A 24,400-nucleotide genomic window follows, 5' to 3' on the forward strand; every position below is an offset into this window, starting at 1 on the left:
AATATGCTTTTGAGTAGAGGCTTGAAAATAGTTTCACTGGCAGAGGAATACCATGGTGTCTCTGGAGAATTAAACCTGCCTCCTGAGGCCAACTCCTGAGATTTTTTTATAGTGTGCATCAGGGATAACTTTATAATCACAACTAAAGCTGCATTTATTAGTTGATTAATGGATTACTTGTCAGCTATTAAACGTATCATCAACTGTTTTGATACTTGATTAATCCTTTTGCATAACTTTTTTAAGGAAAATGTCCAAATTCTATGAGTTTAGCTTCTTTAATGTGAGTATTTTCTGGTTTCTTTACTTCTCTATGACTGTCAGTTCCACATACTGGGTTGTGGACAAAACAAGACATCTGAGGATGTTACCTTTGGGCTTTGGGAAACACTGTCCAGCCTTTCTCACCATTTTCTGACATTTTATGGACCAAAAAACAAATCAATTAATTGTGAAAATGATCAACAATGAAAAAAATTAAATCAATAATGAAAATAATGTAGTAATAAATGATGAATTGCAGCCCTAATCATTACCTATACACATTTATAAATAGAGGAGTGAATCTAACACAGGATGTGTTCACTGTCTACTGCAGGCTTTACATTTGCACTCTTACAATCATACAGCGACTACTACCCTTTTGTTTAATGTGTTTAAAAAGTGACAAGACAAGACATGACACGACACGATTTATTTGATCCCTTGCCGGGAAATTCACTCAGCTCAAAAGTCAAAAATAGAGGTAGGAAAGAAGAAGTGATAAATAAAAATCAGAGCCTGACCGAAATATCAGTCGATTGATATTATCGACTTAATATTGGCATCACAGCTATATCAATCTATATCACTATCGGTGCATATGTTGTCCAATTTGCACCTATAAGAAGGCTTTTTTTTTTGTTATCTATTCTAGTTTCTTAATTCAAGTTTAACATGTACAATCATTGTGCTCTATTTTTGTGGCTTAATTTATAGTTATTTATAATTATTAAAAATACCAATGAAAGTTACCTATTTCAGTGCCCTGATATCATCATTGCAAAAAAATGTGTGTTTATGTGAATATTTTATTCTATATCACATTTTGTATTAAGATTATTGGCCAATACATCGATATCAGAATTTGTTTACTCCCTAATATCGGCATCAGCCCCAAAAGTTCAGTATCAGTCGAGCCCTAAAGATGAGATAACCTTTCTTGATGATCCTTACAGCATGTGAAGAGTCAAAAATAGAGATAGAAAAGAGATACAAACAGAAAATAAAACAAACACTATGCTGTGTCATCTAAATACATTTTCTCTGATATGTAACCAGCTATTATTGGGTTGGAGAAGCCTCTATAAGTAACCATGCAGCAAAAAGAAGTGGTAAGAGCATGTCAGCAGTTTGAATCATATGGGAATTTAGATAAAGCACTTTCCTGCCAACTGGATTATACAGAACAGCAGCGTTTCGTTTTCTGCTTTGAGGTGCAAATGACTATTAGCAGCTCACTACTTTCTATTATTCCTATGAAGGTTGGTTATATTTCTCATATTACATGGAAAGTGGCTGTGCAGATCATTGAGTTAGTTCTCCAATAATTAATCTAACTTTTGCCTTTGTTTTTATGGTATTTTAAATGTAATTTAATATTTTCTTCACATCTTATTTTTAATGTAGGGGAAACTGGACATGGTTACAACAGGGGTCAGTTACAACAGTATTATTCCTCCGATGAGAAATATGGTCCAATTATGTTCCTCACACTGCACATGCTCAGTTAGACCCTCTCAGTGTCACATATCCGATTCTGTGCCCGTCATTGTCACGCACGTGTTCTGCACGATGGTCACGTCATGCGCGCAGCAGACAAACTGAATGTGATATCACACCCATCACAGCGCTGATCACAGCTACACACACTCTGACACATGTTTGCATGAAGATGGTGTCAGCGACAGATTCCAAGAACAGGATAAAAAGAAGACAGACAGTCTACAACGAGACAGAGCAGCTGACAATGTCGCAGAACAGCCGTAAACTTTGTAGCTCTTCATGCTAATGTTAGCCAGCAGCAGACTGCTGTTCACAGAGGGGTAGTTAAAATCTCACCTCCTGTTCTGACTGAAGAATAAACAACCTGTGTTGATGTGTCTCCTCAAACATTTTCTCATCCAGACTCGTTTAACTTCTGCGTCTGTTTTTCTCACAGCAAAGTTTTACTGCAGCAAACTGTTGCACCGTATCAGTCTGGTTTGTTTGCATCTGCTGCCACATGCGATCACATGAAATTGTGTCCCGCGGAATCCTGCGAAATTGATTGATCTCGCGAGATCACGTTCACGCGATTCATAATCTTAATATACAACTATAATAAGGCCTGGCCTGGAGGACTTTGGAGAAAATGTAAAATAGTATTTAATGAATATTTAACAGTCAGTGTTTTATTATGAATATCTAATTTATTTTTTACAAGAAGAGTTGCAAAAATGCTTGGGAATGCTGTCAGTTATAGTTCTTAGAAAGACTAAAAAATCGGAGTCGGCCAAAATCAAAATTGGCAGGTCAGACCCTAAAAAAATAAAAAATCAGAAATTGAAATCGGCCAAGAAAATTGAAATTGGTGCATCTCTAGTAAATAAAGTTGTATAACTACAGTACACACAATCTGAAGAGAGACAAAAATCAGTTGCAGTTTTATACAGTAAACAGAAGCTTAATAAAGTTTGTTGCATTGCGACTCGTTCCATTATTCATGACACACACTTAAATATAGAGACTGAATAGCATCTGTAGCATCTGCACGTTGACTCAAGGTAGGACTATGTTCCATGCATTAACAAACAAAACTCAGTCACTGTAATTTGATTTTAAATAAAAAACACTGCACGTTTTCGGAATACTATGCTTTGTGAGGCAAAAAGCAAAAGCCGATCATTAAATTTCCATGTATTTTTAATATGTTGCAGCCATCCATTGATCGTGTTGCGACTGACCACAGGGTTAGGGTGAGTTGCAACATCTGACTGTCAAGTAAACATCTTGAACAATATGCCATATGCACCAATTTTTCAATGATGTTGCTGTGGCGTGAATTCAATATGTTAAGATTTTGTTGGTGTACTTCAAATAGTATCTGAGTAACTGAGAGAAACGCAAAAAGTGTTGCAACTGTTCCCATTCTCCCGTATTTCTATGCCCCCTGTAAAGCACTTTGAAGTACCCTGCGTCTGAAAGGTGCTATATAAATAAACTTGTCTTTCAAACGTGCATACTTTGCTGTATTTTAACATATTTTGGGGGGTTAAACACTAGTCTCACCTTGATTTTGTGGACGGACTTGTCCTCCTCCAGGACCTGGCTCCACACCGTCATATCCCGTCTCCTGTATTTCTCATTCCAGCCCTCCTCGCTCAGACACTCCGCCTTGAAGCTGGCAAATGCCCGGTCGTCCGGGATGGACACAGTCTGTCCAGACATGGCTTGTTACCGGGGAGGAGAGAGGACAGAGAGGTGGTGGGGGGGGGGGCTCGTAAAGACTCCTGGTGGGCCCGCCGGGGGGGAGACACGTTGAGGAAACGAAGGAGAAGCCGAGATCCAGCCTCTCTTGTCCTCCTTTTCTGTGGAGATAACTTGTCTAATTCAATTTCCTCGTTGCAAGAAGCTTTTGTAGGCTGCCGCACCGCGTCTTGTGATGATCCGTGTGCGTGTGCGCGTGCAGGGACGTCCAACAGCCGCAATGAATCCAGCAAACTAATCAAACAGATGTGGAGGTAAGACTCAGCCTCGCAGGTGAGAGCACGCAGAAATGAAGCAAAAAAAAAAAAAGTGTCAAAAAAATGAGATGCGGGAATCAAAGATGTCTCTCCTGGTTGATCACGGTGGTTGAATAAGTTTGGTTCAGAAACAGCCGCTCTTCAGACAAACCATATGTTTCTGCCTCTCCGCTCCGTTTCTTTCTCTTTCCCTCTGTCTCCCCTCTCTATCTGTCTTTCCCTCTGCCGCCTGTCTCTCTCTCTCTGTGTCTCTCTGTCTCTCCGTCCTGTGGTCTTCTTTCCGATCTTACAGTAATTTGCAGCAGCTCTCCATCGCTGCGTCGCGGCTGTGGCAGGTGGCGGAGAGGAGATGCGGTGAGAAATAATAGGAAGAGGAGGGAGAGGAGGAGAGATCAGGCTGAGCCGGCAGGCGACGCAGCGACGGCTACAGTGGAAACGCCCCCCCGTGCTGCCTTCAGGTGCTGTTCGTAAACCTCTGCCTGCCTTAAGGACATTTTGTTCGTTCAACGTCTTTCCTTCATCCTAGTTGAACTGCAAAGTTACAGCTGAATGAAAACTTTCAATAATTAATAATTTATAACTGCCTATTTAAATTAATGCAGCTAATTTTAACCTAGTTAAAAGAGTATACCCGTTTGCTCAATATCACTAAAGGTAAAACACTTAAATCTCTTTGTTCTTAGTTTAGGCTTATTCCCTTATACATTGCCAGAGTTAGCAGAAATTTTAAGGGTTCTATAATAATCCCTTAAAAATTGAATAATTTGTGCAACATAAGACAATGGCTGGATTTATGGTGATTAAAGAGGAGGAGATACCAAGCCACATTTTTCAGGACAAAAACCCACTAAACATAAACCCACTAGACACTATGAGTGGTGCACAAGATGTCAGAGAGTATATATTTGACTAGGACTGCACAATATTGTGAAAAAGTCATATTGCAATTATTCTGATTGAAACTGCAGTATACAATATTGTTACTGGGAATGATAATTTTTGTATCATGATTTTCATTTACAGTGATAAAAAACTTGATGATGTGGTATTTGTTGGGATCTGTACCAAACAAACTTTTCCCCGACATCTGAGGATTTGTAGGCCAGGGCATCTCTGCAGTGCTACAGTACATGACTTTAATACTGTTTGTCACACATTTTTCCTTTATCAAAAATTTGCAGGTTTCATTTGAATACTGCACTTAGCCATCCTGTGATTTTGATAATATTGTGACTAACTGTGCAGCCCTAGTTCTGACGTTGGCACTAGCAACTTTGTAGCTGGCAAACCAAAAGTCGACACAACTGTCTCATATATTTACGTTTAAGTATTCATAATTTCCTTGACACTCACCAGTTTTTGTCATTGCTGTCACAGTAATATTTCATATTTCTTCATGAATTCATCTATGCTTCGTTTCACTGCAGATTTTTCAGACTGATTTTGTTAGTTAGGCTACTTCTAGACACATCCTCTGTTTCTTCTCCCAGGAAGTTGCAATGTCGCAACTGCAACAATTAATTCAAATTCAACCTATCCCAGTGAATTCTGCACAACCTTGCAATTTTTTTTCTGAACAATGCGACTATTTTTGCAAATTTAAGCAATCATCATAGCTTCTGCTGTTCCACCAATCACAGCAGTCCCCCACACAACACCATACAGGTATGTATTAATAAACTCAGTGTTTTGTAATTTTTTTATATTTTTATTTTCTCACAGGTACTGAACATAAAACAAGATTTGTCACTGACATGGACATTTATCAATAGTCTTTGCACTATAGGTTTGTGCTTGCTTGAGCTTGAGCTCCAAAACAATTTAGCTTATTTGTGAAATATCCCCCAGGTGAACTTCTTCATTGACAAATAAAACAGATTTTGTCAGAATTTTTGTAATTTCAAGGCTTTTAGGTAAGGTTAGGCAGAGGACTCAAAGCAAATTTATTTTATTCACACAACAACAAAATCCTCTTTTTAAATTATTATTATAATTATTTTATTTATTTATTTTTTATTTTATTTTTTTATTTATTAGAAAAGCTGCTGTAAAATCATGTGTTATAGGCCACAACAATCCCCCCAAAAGCCCACAGAATCCTTGCATATTATTTGAGAACAGTATTCTCATCTTCTGTCCAGTTTTGCTTCCTGTCTCTTTTTGTATTCCCTTTGTTGTCCATTTTGGAGAAGCTAGCTAACACTGACTGTCATATTGTCTTGTAACAACTATAGCTGTTATGTATAGCTAACACAAAATATTTGGTCTGTAATTTATGTCAGCTTTTTGGTAGTAAATACTGTTTGATCCGAGAGTTTTCACTTTTTAGTGGTAGCTTCCTGGTGTAGTTAAACTACAGTTTGGTGGATTAGTTTATGTTTGCTAAGCCTAATTTGTTAATGGGGTCAAAAAACCTTTGTTTGCACCAACAGTAACAGTAAAGTTACAGTGGTGTGAGAAATACATCTAATAAACGCTGTTTAACTGTATAAACACATTTTTCTTTTCATTACAGGTGGAGGAAAGATTAAACCAGCCAACAGCTGGACTACACTGGCAAGTTTTTCTCTACAGCAATCATAGAGGAAAGGTTTGAATTTCCGAATCCCGACAGCGTTTGAACGCAACCCGTGCTCTCACTCCATTCACGCGCACCATTTTTGCAAACTAGTTTGTTCACGGATCAGCGGGGGCGCGCTTCTCTTCTGTTGGCTGACGTGTAAAAGTGTAAAGTGTTTGTTTTTCCCTCGTGCTCCCTTCTGAACTGTTCACTGCTAGTTAGCAGTTATAACATGGCATAAAGTCACTATACTGAGAACAGTAAATGTCCTGTAAAGTTCCTGAAATGCAATACTGTGCACCAAGTGTCACCATGTATCTGTTATCCTTCACTCTGCTTCCTTGTCTCCATCTTTTTTCGCTCAGTCTGTCGTGTTATTTTCTGTTGCCTCTCTCCCTCCTTTCATCTTGCAGTGTGTAAGCCCATTATCAGCCTCCTTCACTCAGTTTGATCTGTGGGTGTTCTCACGACATCTTGAGGCCCAAAAACTCTGAAGTGCACCTTACATTTTAGGATCACATATAGTTAAGTATATTTCTATAAAGCCATAGAACGATGGACTTCTTCTGTGCTGAAACGTTTGACTTTGTGGTGGTTGACAGCTGCTGCAGTGTGACCAAAGTGCTTTAGCCTTCCACCCTGAACCACATCACAGAGTGAGCGCACTACTCTGGTTCTCAGGCGTCACCTCCTCAAACTGCACGTACACCCATCACAGAATGACTGTTATATAGGGGTGAGCCCCTCCAGCAAACATGCACATAATTTTGGGGGGGGGGGATTTAAACAACTTGGATCTTCTGTTTCTTCCATATGTTAAAGCAATAGTTCTGATTATACGATGCATAATTGTATGAGGCACTTACCCAAAGTCAGTATTACTTATAGTAGATGGCAGTTGACGTGCGCCAAGTTTGGAGAACCAGCAATGAGGCTAAGCTACCATTTCTAAAACATGTACATCCCTCCTGAAATAGGTCCTAATCAGTTAATTAATTAATATTTAATAATGAGCTTTTCAATTTGAGTGAAGAATATACAAGTTTTGATATTTAAGTTTTGCAGCATATCACAATATTCAGTATATTGTTTCGAGTTTTCCATTACTGATCTCAGCAATGATTGCTTGAACAGAGTCATAATTAATGTTCTTGGTTCCAACTGTGATTTTCCTGCTGTGAAAAAGGACAAGGACGCAAATTTCATCAGGCATCTTGTTGTTGTTAAAAAAAAGAAAAATCAATTTTTTTAAATGGTTTTGAAACAGATATGGGCCTGAACATATCGACAGGTTAGAGTGGAAAACTTTAGCAGTTTTTGTTGGTTAGAATGAATATACTGTCAGGTGTGTACACTAGCAAACACACACTGACACCCCTGTGACATTTAGATAAGATGGCTGGTGAAGGTGCCAGTGGATGTATAATGGCAGAGCGTGGCGTCCTCTATGATTCATGTTTGGTGAGGCGCTGTAAGCCTACTGCCAGCACACAACATACCCACCTAATAGGCTACATTGCAGCTCCACCCCCCTATGGGAGGCCTACTCCTGGGTACAAGAAAATGGTACACTATTATTCTTTTCCTGGAATACTTCATATGTAGGTGTGGATGAAAATGCCAACCAGTAAAACCTGAACAATCCACTCCTGCCACTCTTCCTACTAAATGAAAAGATCTTTCTTTCCTTAAGTTGCATTGTTGCCTGCTGCAGCATGACGTTTATCTCTTGCTTCATGACTCTCAAAATGCAGCCTCATTGTGATTTTCAAGACAAGCTGATGTATTATTATCAGGACTATCAGGCTAAGTTTCTTGTGCAGGAAGTAATAAATATATGCATGTTTCCTCTCTACTTAGAGCTACAACCCTACTTTAGTGGGCATCTGCGAGTGCGTGGTGGACAACTTCTGTTATAATAAAAATCATTTTGTTGTAATAATCATTTCAAATCTTCCAAAAACATTTTCCAAGTTTTCCAAAATGTCTAATCTTTTTAGCCATTAATGTTTCTTTTGCAGTCACAGTAAAACAGAACAGGCAAACAACATCTTATATTCGTATAACGGCATGCAACAATCATCTTTTTCCTTCTCAACATAGAAAAAATGTACAAAGAGAGGAAGATATTGAGGAAGACTGGTCTATTAAGCATTTAAATGAGATAAGAAGGCTGAGTCACGTCAGAGATCGGAAAAGTAGAATGGATGACAGAATAGTTTTTATTCTAATGAAAGTGCTGTATTTTTGACAGGATTAAGAACATTACATTTCACCATTTCAAGAAATATATCAATGTAAATTAATATAGCTCAGTCTAGCCCAGTTTTCTTTGACATGATAATAGTCCATAGTTTTGCAGTGGCTATTTGCAAGTCTTATTATATGCTATTAAAACTTTTAAAGCAGTCTTTCTCAGTGGTTTGCTGTCTGCTCTCTCTCACAGTCTGGAATTTCTTGATTAAATGAGGATGACCATTCTCAATATTATGTCCGAAAATGAAGCCATTTGATCAAGATGATGACATTTGCCTGCAATAGTCCCAGCCACAGCAACCTAATTACACCGTGCTTTGATGCCATCTGGCGGCCACAATGAACTATCAACGGACAAATGCACTGACAAAACAATACTGTAGCTTGTGTCATCAGATTTGTGTGTATACGAAAGGTCCAGAAAACTAAAAACAATACCGTAAAAAAATGCTCACAATGTGCATTGTTTTATATTATTCTAATTAATCAAATATATGACAGCAATCCAGTAAAATGGGCGGATATTTTAGGTAAGAAACTTCAAAATTAATCGTTAGCGCGTTGTAACCCTACGCATGCGCAAAGAGGATCGAGTTTGATGTCACTGTTGAAGCTCTTTCAGAATGATTGTACCTCTTTGACGAATTTGCCAACAACAGGCAAAGTAAATATGAGAACCGCAAAGACACATGTGTACCTCAGTGCAGTTTAACTTGATTTAAGCGGACACGGAAGCGTTTTTAGACAGTAATCCCTCTATGGCACCTGACATAGAAGTTTCCAGTAAAACACCATTTCCCAGCATGCCGCGCAGGTTCTGGCGACATCCACGCTACGATGAGGTGAAACGGTTGTTTTCGTCCCGGTGGTTATGAGTGGCTGCCTGTCAACTGGGATACGACGGCTCTTACAGCGGAATTAACGCGGGTTTTTTCGTATCCGTTTCCCTCTGGACTTACTGCCAGACTGAGGGTTTCATCCTCCGCTTCGTTTTCGGTGAGTTTATCGCCATGTTGTCATCTATTCCCACCAGGCTAATTGCGCGAAGGTCGCGCAGCCTGTCACCGTGCAGCCGGGTGCTCCAGACCAGCGCAGGCGGTGCCACGTGCCAGAGCATCAGGGAGACACCATCGGAGACCAACCGCAATCCCATCGTGTCCACCTCCCGGGTCTCCAGGAGGGGCATTTTGGCTGAGGAGACCGCTGGTGCCAGTGTGAACCCGACGGTGCAGTATCACCATCTCGCCCCTAGATGGCTGTCCAACCTGGAGAACCGCCGCAGCTCCTGGGCGGCTCTGGCCAGCAGGGGGCGCAACAACAACCAGTACTGGGAGGAGAGCGGAGAGGGCAGCGGAGGTGAGGGCCGGGGAACAGGTGCAGGAGCCAGCCGGGTAGGAGTGGCCTCGGCTGGTGTGCTGTCTGCTGCAGCCGTGGCCTTCTGCCTCAAGAAAGACACTGACAACAAAGGTAAACCCAGTCAACTGTCACTGTGTTGCATGACCTCGTATGACTGCTTAGTACATCAGTGATAAACAGAGGTGGAATGTAACGATTCACTCATGAATAAATTACCTGGACATTTCTGTTTTATGCATCTGTATACTTACACTGTAATACATCAGCCACAAATATTGTACTTTTCAGTTCACTACATTTGTCTGAAAACTTCAGTTACTAGTTAGATTTGAGATTACAGTTTTAAGTATCCTTCGTGAACATGAGAAGAATATGTATGTGTAATGTACGTATGTATGTACAGTATATGCATACATGTATATCTATATTTTACTTTTACTTGTACTTTTCATATGTTAGTACATTTGTTGTCAGAAAATTATGTTTGATAATTAAGTACGTTTAATATCAGAATTGGGGGTGGCTTTCACTTTTCAGGATTCATGTGTGTACTGGAAAATCTTAAATGCTTGATTTTTATTGTAGTGTTTTCAAGGTTTGAAAAGTGCTTGGATTTAGGATAAAGTGATTGAAATGGCTTGAAAATCTAATTGTCTAACTTTCATAATAAATCGCCACCAGACTGAATAGTTTGCTCTTCTTGCACTTTTTCCGAAAATGCATGCTACTCTCATTGTGGTAAATTAAACAAGTATGTACTTATGTATTCTGTATTCTTCTTGTGTAATGTTTTCTGTATCTGTGTCTGTTCATGCTGTAACAAGGTGATGCTCTTCTGGAGGCGGCAAGAACTAACAACTCTCAAGACGTAGCCAGGTACCACACACAAACATACACAGTTTTTTGTTTTTTTTTTAAGAATAAACATTACACTGACTCTTGTTTACAGTACATTATGGTGGTCTACTTTTACTAAATACATATTTTTCAAACACATATCTCACAGATGTGTATGCACTATAACCTCTGCAGATGCACATCTTAGCACCATAGCATGGAGAAACATCCTCCGATTCAAAGAGCCCTCCAAGCGTAGCGAGGGTGATCTGGTTGGTTAAAGTTTCACCGTCCAGTCATTATGTCAAAGAACAGCAAATTTGGCCTTTATTTGTCTTGATGGCAGTGGATTGCATGAGAATAAACATACTTCTATCTGCAAGCCAGTAATTGAACCTGTAATTTGGAATACTTTGGACAAAACTCTGGACAGTCTCAATTTCTGGACACCTCCATTTTCCATGATGAATATTGAATATTGGTTGATGTATTTATTTATTTATTATTTATTTGTAAGAAGAAAGGAGAAACTGCCTTGGTGCATTTATTTTTGTCAGCTCAAATTTATAAAGATACATGTATGTATGTCCTCTTATTTCGCTTTTAATTACAAACAGCAGGAAATCAGCAGGGCTGTGCATAACACCTCTCAACATAATACATGAATAATATGATGTTTGGTTATTGTTATACACTATGTAATTGATTAATGGTACAGATTTCTTTTACCATACGTAATTAAACTACTTATTTGGCCATCAGAGCCACATTACTAATGACTTTCTTTGTCAGAGACCTTATTCCTTGCCACTTATTTTAATAGACAGACAGATAGATAGATATTGAGACAGAAATAGTGACACATTACTTTCAATTTCAACCTTCAACATTTACTTGATTAAAGGAACCATGAGGTGCTCCATCCTAAGTGATCTTTGAGGTGTGATAATTTCATGATCAGTTTGTAATAGGCAGTTTGGTAGAGAATAGAAACCTTTTTTTTTCTCTCTTTGAGAACTTTAATCTTTTTTGGCCACACAGAGCTTGTAAATCTGCTCTAATCATGTTGTATAAGTCCGAGTCACATCGTCTGCTGAGCATGGATCGTGCAGTTATGAAAGTGCACAGTTACATCACCTGTAGTTGTAGTGCCACCAATAACCACCAGGTGGAAGAAGAGCACTGTCTGTGCTGATAAACTTGTGCCAGAGTAGAAGGTGTTGGTGGGACTGATGTCACACTCGGCCACTCAGAGCTCCAATTCAACTGTGTGCCTTGATTTTTTTTTCTTGATATTTTTTTTTCCTCTCACATTGCATTACCCGTATACTTCTTTTCTAACTCGCAAATGAAAAGGTACCCTGCTCTGAGGCTGATTTTAAACTCAGTCGTTGTCCTACAACGATGCAGGTTCTCTGAACCTGCCTCTCCATGCATGTGCGCACTTTACAGGGCTTACAGTACTTCCAGGTCCCATCTGTTCTGCTGATAATATTGCATTACAAATGGTCTATGAAAACAGACAGAAGTGTTCCCATTGCAGTCTGACACAACAGCACAGGGTCATGACCCTAAAATGTGGAAATTCTTCTCATGACACCAAAATATTACCAAACATAATCATGTCAGTGTGTGTTAAATCTGTGCTTGTGTGTGTACAGTATGTTGAAGATGTGTATTAGCACAGCATACATGTGTTTATCCATGTGTGCCTCCATTTACTGGCTTGAGTTACCTGTGCCCGTGTGGCAGATGGTGAAGGTGAGAGTGCAGCGAGACAGTCAGTGAGCAGATCACAGATGTGTTAAGTGCTTTGGTTTAGTTTATAGAAGTGGTAGAGTGTCAGGGTGTGTCTGCTGAGAGACAGTGGAGAGGACAGCGGTCTCGTTTTCACACAGGATTTATAAAAGCAGTTGTGCTACGATTGTGAAAACTATTTCTGATCTTTAGACAGCATTTAAACAACGGAAAATCTGTATGAAGCCTCAGGTTATATCATAGAAAGCAGGTTCCACTGATGCGGGTTTGTGTAGGCTGACAATGATGCTGAAATTTTATGGATGGAAGCAGCTTTTGTTCCTTATTTTTTGTTTATATTAAATATTCTTAGAGTAGATAATGTTATTGGTTAAAATGGTTAATACCCCCCCCCCCCCCCCTCTAGTTTTATTCCAACCTAGCTTGTGAAATAAAATTTATTCTCTGTGATCTTGTAGCTCACAGTAAAGCTCACATCAAAAACATTTTTAGGTTTTAAACCCTCTCTTAAGGTCTGGGTTAATTGCAGGTTTTACAGGTATCCTTGATGCACTGTTGTGTTTCTCTGCCACATTTAGAGTCCAGGTTTGACAGAAACATTGGCCAAACCATAGATAAATGCTAATATTTTCAAGCAGTGGCTCCATGGGACACCAAACCCATAAATTTGGTGTCCGAAGTACATTTTTAGTGGCCCAAAGTTAAATTTATGTAAAAACAACACAGAGAAGGCAAGTTAACGCAGCCTTCCCTAACTGAGACATTTGTGTAGTCTGGTTTTCCCATGGATTGTGATGTGATGTTTCCAGGAAGCATAGTTTCTGATGTAACCTAGACTGTTTGATTTGTTGAGGAAACTGGTGGCACACACTGCAGTACATTTTGTTAGGGCTGGGCAATATATCGATATTGTGATATGGCCTTAGTGTTGTCTTTTCCTGGTTTTAAAGGCTGCCTTTCAGTAAAGCGATGTAATATTTTGAACTTACCAGACTGTTCAATTATTTGCCTTTACCCACTTAGTCATTATATTCACCTTACTAATGATTATTTATCAAAAATCAGAGTTTGTTAATATTTCATGATAGCACCAACAGTGATTGAGGTATTTGGTGAAAAATATTGATGTTGTCCATATCTTCATATCTTTATATGCTGTTGAGTTGCATTATATTCTATGAGATCATCACTATTTGAGAATTTATGGTATGTTATTTTAGAGAAAATGTGTATATTGAGATATATATTGTATATCACGGCAGAGCCTAAAACTATCAACATGTTATTTATAAGTGGGCTTGTATGATGTGTTGGACGTTTACCCTGAGCTTGATCGCCCAGCTCTACAGTTCTTCCTTAGATATATCTAGCCATTTAAACTCCTGAGTCACCTACATGGGTCATCGAGCCATACCTAATGTTGGACCCTGCAAACACTTAAAATATACACAAAAATTGCTGAAATGTCATTCTAGGCACATTCTCTCCTCCACTTGAAGAGATGACAGCTCAGCCGTGCTGTGTTTGTTTGATTCACTTCACCTCCACCCTTTTCCTCCTGATGGAGTACAGCTCATCTACAATGCTTTTTAATCCCCAATCTGCCATGCATTCATTTGGTAAAATGCAAAAGCTCAGACTTCCTACAATCTCTCTTCTTTAACTTAATCTTTTGAATAAAGTAGTCTGAGGTTCCTGGTCTGAATGAGCTGAAACAGGTTCTGCACCCTGAAAAGCTTAGGTGTTGCATGCAGACCTCTGTCAGTGAAAACAGAGCCAGAGAGCTTCAGAGCTGAGTGCAGACCAGACAGAGGCCAGCGTGTTGACTGTAAACACACACACTGTCTGCCTGCTCAGCACCACAGACGACAGACGGATCACTTATACACACACTTATAAGGACTGTGCCACTCCGGTACCTGATGTCATACCCTCGGGCAGAAAACTCAACACACACCTGGCTCACACATACACACAGACACATAAAACTGGTCAAGGAGCAAGTGTGTGGCTTCAGATAAAGACAAAGACATCATGAGCTGGTTTCATGCTGGTGTGGCTTGTCTTTGACAAGCTCCCGACCAGCCCTGTCCCTTGTTTTCAAAAGTATTGTGCATTTTTGTGTGCATCCTTTCTCTTATAAGTGGCAAATCTTTATCTTGACATCGTTTTATCGCTGCATGTGTTTAAATGCTAACAAAACACCATTCCTACATTTATATGAATTCTGCTGCCCACTATAAGGAAACTTTTCAGATGCCTTTAACCATATGTTCGTGATGTTAAATTGAAACCACTTTTTGTTTCTTTGTCCCACATCAGGCTGTTGAAAGAAGGTGTCGATCCAAATCACCGCCACCGTTTAGGTTGGACTGCTCTCATGGTGGCTGCCATGAACCGACAACACAGGTCTGTGTGTGTTTCATCCAACTAGACCCACTAAACAGTTCTGAGTCGCTGTCCCTGGTGAGCATATGTAACAGTAATGTAGTGTTTGGGTATCACACAGCTGTCTGCAGGAGTTAGTCTGTGAGCATATGTCATCTGTGTCCCCGCTCTAGTTGTTACAGTAGGTCTTCAGAAGTGCAAAGTGCGACTTTCAGACTGACAGACGGTCTTTACCCAGTCCCCCATCTCTCTGTCCAACAAATTAAATTAGCCTCCTGGCCCCCAGAACACACACAACACAGAGAGGGGCCGAGGTTAAGGCCGGGCCAAATCCAATTTACAGGGCTTTTTCTTTTTTTTTTTCCCCCTCCATCAGGGCTGTGTGGTCACTTTTTTGTTTAAGGGCCTCATGTGCCCGTGAGAAGCATAATGTGAAATTTGAATATGAAAATAGCTTAAAATTAGATTACTTTAAATCTGTGGGTTACAGTTTCTCCTTCTTCAAGTTTGTAAGATGGTTTGAATTAGTGTAGGGCTGCAACTATGTTGATCAGACAATTCGATTAGTTGTTTGGTGAGACAATGGTGAAAAATGTTGACCAGTGAAGTCCTCAAATGTCTTGTTTTGCCCACAACCCAAAGATATTCAGTTTATTGTGAGAAAGCAACCAGAAATATTCACACTAAAGAAGCTGGAATCAGAGAAATTGGACATATTTTCTTAAAAAATGGCTTAAAATGATTGATTCGTCCTCCGTAGTTGGTGATTAATTTAACCGTTGGCAACAAATCAGTTAATCAGCTTAATTGTTGCAGTTCTAAAGTAATGCAGCTACAATAGAAAAATCTTGAGCATTTAGGTTTAGAACTGTGTGTATGAGTGTTTTCAGTTTTCATGCTTTGGAGTGTATAATTTGATTATAAGAGTAACATTAATGAAAATAATTGTTAGTTACACTTGCCTGTATCACTGTTTGCTCTATAACTAATCCTCAGAGATGAATATGATCACATACTTTGATTATTTCACTTTGTGATGAGGTTTTAGCTTCAGTATGTCTTCACATTTGCGTGCTGTGTGATTGTTGGTGTGTAGCGTATTGATGTATGTAATATGTTTTTAGATAGAAATTTGGTTGAATGTGTGTTTGTGTCTGTATGCACTGTTTGTGTGTCACTGCACTATCGTGTGTGTGTGTGTGTGTGTGTGTGTGTGTGTGTGTGTTATGAGTGCTATAACTCAGCGAGGCTGTGACACTCCTCTGTGTTTAATCCCGTCCTCCAACCCCCCAGTGAGCCGTCACTGCTGCAGGGAAGACAGAACATCGGTTCACACACATCAGTCACATACGTCTCTCATACACACACACACGTACACGCTCATCCACACACACAAGCGAGGATGCATGTGTGAATGCTCACACAAACACACAGACAACGGTTTACACCAAATATCTTACAGGCCAACTGCCTATTACTCAGTCACACACAACTTTATTTGCAGCCGTTAAGTGAAAACACAGGGAACATCACTCATGAACGAGGTTTAGCCCGTAGCTAGAATGTCAGCATGGATCTTATTGTTGAATTACTTCACCCCTCTCTCACGCTGTATTTATATTTTCCTCGACCAGAAGTGATAACTGTGTTTCAAGAAACAGAGGACTAGTGCTTCCAGAGCCCCTTTCGTATTGGACAAAAACACTCTAACAGACACTAACATCTGTAAACATCACACCCGGGTAGACTTGCTATTTTCCCTCCTTTTGGTGGAGGCAGTGAAGGCTTGTCAACTCTTTAACTCCGTTTTTATACACATACTATTTGGCTTGACTTGGTATGACTCGGCTTGTCAGTCCAGCAGTTTGCACCAACTTGAAGGTGTGTATTTGTTGATGAAAAGCTTATCTTTGGTTGAGAAAAGTCCCCTGTTATTTTGTTACCTAAAATCTTTTGTTATGAAGCAGCAGAATCAGGAAATGTTGTGTTTTCATCAGCAGTAACTCAACATGACTCCTGTTAGCTGAAAGCAGACATGAAACATTAAAACAAATCAGATACATGAAAATGCAAACAGCGAGAGAGAGGAACTAAACCTCAAACCACTGAGATTCAGTTAGAAGCTACAAAAGTACTGAGAGCTGAACAGACAGACAGAAGGCCAATGTATTTTTAGCAGGTTTAGCTGTTGAAAAACCTGCATATATGTGCTAATTTTGTTATAAAAAGGGTATGGTGCAGTGTGGTGCCACCAGGCAGCATCACTTGTGTCCAGGGGTCGAGGTGTAGCTGTGTGAGGGAATCAGGGGTGGAGTAGAGGGGTGTGTGTAAGAATTAAGGGGGCCGTGTGTTTGCTTAGCTTTGATGTTGGGCTAAATCAGGGAGGCGCAGGGCCTGGCCCACTGTTTGCACTCTTTAACACACAATACCCATCTCCATGTCTCTTTCTCTCCCTCCATCCCTCCCTCGCTGCATTCACGTGCACAATGAGCGCTCAGCCGAGTGTAACGGCTGTTGACCGTTCCGACCTGTCGGCCGAGCGACTCGATTGGAGGGAGGGGGACGAAACGAGGGGAAAGCGGAGGGATGACGGTACGAGAGGATGAGTGGCTCGTTGGAAAAGAGAGAAGAGAATAGTTTAGATGTGTGGAGAGAGTGATGTGGAGTGGGATTATGGGTTTAGCTGGATTTGAATAGTGGTGGAAATCACTAGAGAGGATCCAGTGAAATATTATCATCATTTGGTCACAATACAACATGATTTTGATGGCAAGCAAGGAGGGCTGAACAATTAATTGAAATATTATCGCATTCTCAGTGTGGCCAAGTGCAATATCCAAATCATAGCAGCTGCAGGAGTTGCAATTCTTTGATTAAAAAAAAGTCAAATGAAGCATTGTGGTGAATACAAATGTTTGCTTCTCTTGTTTTGATTTTACAGCGATGAATAAGAGAGGAAAAGCTGCTGAATGTTGATGAACATGAACTTCACCACTTTGCACAACCAATTTAACAGGGAAAAGTGACAGGATTGAAGTGGTTTGAATGGAACAAATAGGCTTCTTCTTGTTGTTTTCAATCACTGAAAAAAATCTGGTTATATTGTGCTAGCTTTTATTGTTCTGTTGGCTACACTTTACACCTTATATACAGTATATGTTTTAGGTTTTCCTCAGGACAGCACAGTGAGATCAAAGTGTTTGTTTACCTTAATGACAAGCTCTTAGTCCACTGTAGCTGTTTCTTCTTGTACCATCCCTCCCTGTAATATTAAAGATGATGTGCTGACAGTTTTTATTAAACAATAGCAGTCTGTGTTTCATGCCAAAATTATTCAGGTTTTGTTACTGAACCTGAGCCAGGATCAGTAAAAGTTACTTCATTACAGAATTTGACGAAAATGTTTTTTATTTTTTATTTTTTTACATCCATAGACAGTGTGTGTGTTTACATCCTTAGTTGCTTGAAAGTAGGTGTGTGTCACATTGTATTGGTCATGGTATATGGTTAGATTTTTTTTTAATGATTAAAAAAAAAATTATATCACAATAATGGCAATATGACAACTACAGTGGCTTGAGTCCTCAGTAGCAGCCCTCTGTTGCACATCTTTTCCTGTCTATCTACAAGTGGTCCTGTATATTAAGTAATAATGTAATGCTTATGTTAAAATCCCCCAAAATAATCTTTAAAAAGAAAAAGAAAATGAAAGTAACATGACTATCAGTTCCGTGGTGGAGGAGTTAATTCCAAAAAGTGGAGTGACTTCAGTGGTCTGGAAGTGGTTTGATTACAAAAGATCAGATGTACGGCAAACCATGGCAAAGTGTAAGAAGTGCAAGAAGACTCTAACCACAAAAGCAAACAGTACAACAAACTAAACCACCTCAAGCAGAAGTACCTAAGAGAGCCAAAAATCCCAGGATGACAGCTCAACAGCTATTGTGAGTTCTAAACCAAAATAATTTTTCTGAATTTTGCCATATTGTCAAGAAGTCAAGATTTGCAAGGAAGGACATTTTGACCACTGAGGTTATTTGACTGAAATGAAAAAGAAGAAGTAACTCAGCGCAGTGACCCTCCCTTCCTGGCATCTACCTGACCCCAGGTGTGCACCAGGTGAGCTGAGGTCAAGTGAGATCCAGCGTCTGGACCAGGTGGTCAGAGACATGGATGGTCAGTTCAGCTCGGGTGACTATTATAGCCCAGGAGAGACGGAAGTGTCTGTTTCCTGTCTTCCCTCCAGGGCAGGGGTGAGAAACTAACACCAGCCCCCAGCGGCAACACCAGTCACCTGCTGCCAAACCTCGGCACAAATCGACCAGCCTCAGCACCTCAGTTTGTTAACCGAACAGCAGTCATTATTTAAAGCTCCCTATACAAGAGCTGGATGGTGGTTTAGCAGGGAGAACGTCCTTTAACTGATCCAAATTTCAAGCGTCTGTTGAAATGTTCTCAAACTCATTTTGTCCTACTTTAGCTATGAAAGTAAAATAATCTATAGATAACATTATTTTGGCACTTATAAAATTGTATTAGGAAGTCTGTAATTTTAACTTTTGGCCCAGTCTTTTAAAATGGGAGTTTAACCCAATTAACCTCTGCATGCCTTCAGTTTGGCCTCAAATTAGTGCTGCAACTCTCCTCCTAAATGTCCCAAATAAAGTTAGCCACTTGATCATCAGTTGATTAGTAAAACTATAAACTGTTTTCAAAAGCTCATTAGTTTTAGCACTATCCTGTGTAATTAAATCTCCCTCTCTTTCATCTTTTTAGCTGCACTTCCCTCCTTTCATCCACTCCTCCTCCTTTCTCCTCCTCCTCGCCGCAGTTTTCCCCTCTTTATCCCTCTGTGTTTACCTTTCTGATGCCATTAACCCTTTTCATGCCATCTCATTTCTTCACACAGTGCTGCCCAGCCTCGTGTGACCAACCGTAGTTTGTGTGTGTCTGTATGTGTCTCGGAGGATGCATCGATGTGTTTGTAGAAGTGCTTGCAAGGGTGAGAGGAGAGCCCTCTGTGGGTCATGCCCCCCCCTGCTGCCCCCCAGCCACAGTGATACAGTAACAAAAGAGGACCCCCCGATAGTCCTTTATACCCCCTCAGCAAGGTCAGACACAAAGACCTGGCCAGGCTGTTCTCAGCCTCGCTCTCCCACAGGAACACACATGATCTGTAGTGACGACCTAAACTACCAAAGTCTGGTCTAGACTTTAATTATGTTAATGGAGATGATGGGAAATTTTTTTCTCAATCTAATTCTGTTTTTTCTTTAGTTTCACTGATTTTACTGGAGTTCTTTGTTTGAAATGTATACTGTACTGTCATTTTTGAGCCTGGTATCTTAAACACAAATTGGTACCAGATTCCACAATTAGTCTATATGATAAATCAATCACTAGCTATTTTGACAGTCCTTTGTCCATTTCTATTCTTAAGCAAAAATGCCAAACATTTTCTGGTTCCAGCTTCTCCAATTTGAAGATTTGATGCTTTTCTTTGTCATATTTAATAGTGCACTACGTAGGCTATCTTTGGGTTTTTCCCCTTTAATATATCTGAAATGGATAGACTTATGTATTTTGTTGAATTGTGTACTTACATTATCCCGAGTGTTTCCAACAATGTTCAAACCCAGAAAACCTTGAAATTTACTCAAGGTAATGGTTCGTTTACTAGCGGTTACTAGCTGTAGTTGCCATAACTTCAAGGAAAACACAGGATACAATGGATGCATCAGAGTATGAGGAAAGAAGTTGGTGCATGTGACTAAACATAACGTGAATAAAACTTTAATCCATTAACTGGTCCATGAACATGATTTGATGAGTCATGTCAGAAACATTTTCATATGCAGTGGTGTTTTTTTCCCCCATGCCGCTTCATCAAACTCCACTTCTTTTGTTATTGTTTCAATATAGTAGCAGAAGTTGCATGTTGTGCATTTAAAATGGGGATTTTTCAGTGTTTTCTGATAAACATTTTATACAACCCTGATTTAAAAAAAGTTGGGATGCTGTGTAAAAAGTGAATAAAAACAGAATGCAGTGATTTGCAAGTCCTTTATAAACATTGTTTGTTTTTAAATATACGTTTGTTCTAAGTTTGATTGCATTCTATTTTTTTAAGTTTTACACAGCATCCAAACTTTATTGAACTGGAGTTGTAGGGAAATAAATCTGAAAAAGAATCCAGGTTAGTTGTAAGTGGAAAAGAAAAACATTGCTGACATCCCCATTTCCACGCTTCAGATGTTTTACAGACTGTTAAATGTATGATGTTTCATATTTTTAATATGATTTTATCCTGTTTTAATATGTTCTGGGTTTTGGTTTTTTTGGAACCAGATTTTTCTCCGTTGCTTTAAGTTTGTGAAACTTCACTTTACTTATATTGACTCTGTTGTCTAATATCAGGGTATCAGGGATGCTGTTGCTTCATTTCTTAACATCATATCTCCTGTCCATGCTAATTTTTAAGAACACAGTGTCTCCTAGACAAAGTTATAGTGTGTCACATGGTCAGTCGTTGCTAAAAAAAAAAAAGTCCTTCTCATCCACCTATGAATAATCATTTTGCTCCATCTAAGCTCTTTCAGGCTCCGTGCCATAACCATTTAGCTGAAAATGATCCATCACTCGCTCCCAGGCTGCATTACACAGTCACAGGTTTAATGACAGCCAGCAGCATACTGGCAGGGTTCATGTTTCGGCCATCGGCCCGGTTCATGCTCTCAGTCCGCACAGAGTAGCAGGCTGGTTTTTGTGTGTGTTCACACGCATGTCTATGTCTCAATGTCAAAGCCATCGCTCACGTTCATGGTGGTAATTGTAAAGTGTGCATGAGTGTGTTCTGTAGACGGAGAGACGGTACCTGGAATGTCCGTTGGGTCACAGTGAGTGGTGTTGCCGAGGTACTCGTGTTTGCTCTATAAGGCGGTACGCTCCAATGAAGGGCTACACACAAACCCCCTCCAACAGTGCCGGAAACAGGCCCGACCCCTGCCCCTTCAATCTGCACATATGTACATGTTACAAAGCAGACAAGTGTGTAGTGAAGGAGGGAAGCAGCCATTGGAGTGTATCCATCACAACGGGACAGAGATGGAAGTAAATCAGGTGAAAGCGTCGTTTTCAGTTTGGGATTTAGATATTTGCATTGTGCAGCTTGCTTGCAAGCTGTGAGGAGAAATTTTGTGCGAGTTCCAAGGTTATTTCTGATCAAGAAAAAGTCTAAAAGCCGTGTTCCAGTCACAAATCCAGTCGACATCCTACTTACTATAACCTGGTTACATATTTAGCTGCTGTGGAACATAATGTTATAGATTGTCCCTGCTCTCCAAATCCCATACTTTTTCTTTTTACTTTAAGTAAGTTCTGCAGCTGCCCTTACAAAGTATGTACTGCAGTATGCATATGATTGGGACATACTACTTTCTCATAACATTAACAGCAGCAAGATATCCTGGTATTTTTGGCGTACTGCATTTGGCATAATATGTACTGAGACATAGTAAAACTTCTCCTTCCATACTAAATAGTTTGGAAGAATGGATGTTGGAACGCACAGTGTATTTTTAGAAAATGGTAGAAAAGCAATAATTTATGTCAGACAGAAACAGGGACATTTTTACATGTAATCTGGGAATGTAAGCTTGTTCACCCATTTTAGGGAAAAGTGCTAGAACACATAGGGAAGTGGTTAAGTTCAGCGGTACCCGTATTGTCAAGACTACATCTGTTGGGGGACCAAACAGACCTGCTGAATAAATCAACATATGTCTTTGCAGTGATAAATAGAGGGGTTGTCATGGTTGCTTAAATGATCCTCTGGTTTGCCAGAGTGGGCAGTGTTGTAAATGAGAAGGCTGCTGAATGACAATGTTTAATTTACAATATTTTTAGTAAATTTTGTTTTTAATACACAGAGTTCACCAAGATTTTATCCATGTCACCACCCAATCAGGGGTGTAATGATATATCGATCAGGATTCAGTGTTCATTAATGCTGTATTATTGATGCAAAGTGAAAATATCCATCTATATTGTCATCTATAAGATATGCCTTTATTTTGAAATTCCCATGGCATGTCTGTGCCACAATTGTCAAGAAGAGTTTTTAATTAAATAATTATTAAATAATTTAGTTGCATTTGATGAGCTGACATATAACAGCTGCTTTGATTAATTGACTATTAAATTAATTGTCAAGTATTTTGCTTTTCAATTAATCCTTTTGAATCATTTGTCAATAAAAAATTCTCACTGACATTTTTTTCTGGTGTCTTTACCCCTCTCTGCCAGTAAACTGAATATCTTTGGGCTGTGGGTAAAATAAGACATGAAGACGTCATCGTAGACTTCAGAAATGAGTGATCGACATTTTTCAGTCAAACAAATGTGTAATTGCAAAAATAATTGACAGATTAAGCGGTACTTAGTTGCAGCCCTATGACAAACAAGTAACTGAAAGTGTTAAATGGACATATGATACCATCTGAAATTTAATCGAACTGTAATCGTATCCTGGCAGACTTTGAGACATCAGTAAATATCATATGCTTGTCCAAAGAATCAGTATAATAATATTATATTGTATAATATATAATATATATAATATATATTGTATTGTGATGAAACTTGTGAATTACACCCCAATGACCCATAGATTTGATGACATCTTAAAACAGACAAGCCTATCCAAGTACATGATTCAGTATTTACAGCCACCACTGTGTGCATTTATATGATCCAAGTTCTCGGTAGGATTATCACACGTATTTAAATGTGTATCTGTGTCTTTGGTTGTTTTCCAGTGTGGTGAAGGTTCTGCTCGAAGCCGGTGCCGACCCAAACGCCGGAGATCACTTCAACAACGTCTATGACACCTCGCGGGAGAAAGGCATCCACTCACTGGAAGGTGAAAAAAAAAAACAAAAAAAACACTTTGCGACTATGTGTGCATTTGTCAGTCAGTGTGTTTGTGTGTGTGTGGTTGCTATATTACACGTATGAATCCTAAGTGTTGGACCAGACATTATGAGACATTATGATTTGCATAAAGATTTGCATATACGTACATGTTTCATTTCTTCTGTATTATTTATTTTATATGTTCTGTGACAAGTGGTGTGTGTTTTGTTTTTTTTCCAAGCTCACACACAAACATGCAGACAAGATGGCACAGGCGCACACACACACACACACACACACACACACACACACACACACACACACACACACACACACACACACACACTTTACCCCCCCAGTCTGTGTTGGGTTTCTGCAGACATATTTATATGGGATATGTATATTGCAGACATTTATATGGCTGTCAGGTTTGGGTCCACGTGGGGCCGGCGTAGCGTGGGGAAGCGTTTCCCAGACGCACGCTGATGGATGGGCTAGGGGGGCCTGTGCGACGCTTTATTGGGTTAGCTATGATTATCCCGCCCTGTCTCTCTCACACACACAGACA

General features: G+C 39.6%; 2 protein-coding genes across 2 annotated transcripts in view; one reads left to right on the top strand and one right to left on the bottom strand.

Moving 5' to 3' along the window:
* Positions 1–4,166, bottom strand: part of stard10 (StAR related lipid transfer domain containing 10) — a 28,141-nt gene extending 23,975 nt beyond the window's left edge. Inside the window, exon 1 of the mRNA XM_084718092.1 lies at positions 3,310–4,166. Coding sequence (XP_084574218.1) covers positions 3,310–3,468 — 159 coding nt within the window. The 5' untranslated portion in view covers positions 3,469–4,166. The remainder of the gene's footprint in view (positions 1–3,309) is intronic.
* A 5,223-nt stretch (positions 4,167–9,389) lies between these two features.
* The window catches only part of clpb (ClpB family mitochondrial disaggregase), a 50,158-nt gene continuing 35,147 nt past the window's right edge, over positions 9,390–24,400 (top strand). The window contains exons 1-4 of the mRNA XM_084718091.1: positions 9,390–10,047; positions 10,761–10,812; positions 14,854–14,940; positions 23,736–23,839. Coding sequence (XP_084574217.1) covers positions 9,591–10,047; positions 10,761–10,812; positions 14,854–14,940; positions 23,736–23,839 — 700 coding nt within the window. The 5' untranslated portion in view covers positions 9,390–9,590. The remainder of the gene's footprint in view (positions 10,048–10,760; positions 10,813–14,853; positions 14,941–23,735; positions 23,840–24,400) is intronic.

The sequence above is a fragment of the Lutjanus erythropterus genome, chromosome 4, assembly GCF_056507025.1.
Source record: "Lutjanus erythropterus isolate fLutEry1 chromosome 4, fLutEry1.hap2, whole genome shotgun sequence".
Taxonomy (NCBI): Eukaryota; Metazoa; Chordata; class Actinopteri; order Lutjaniformes; family Lutjanidae; genus Lutjanus; species Lutjanus erythropterus.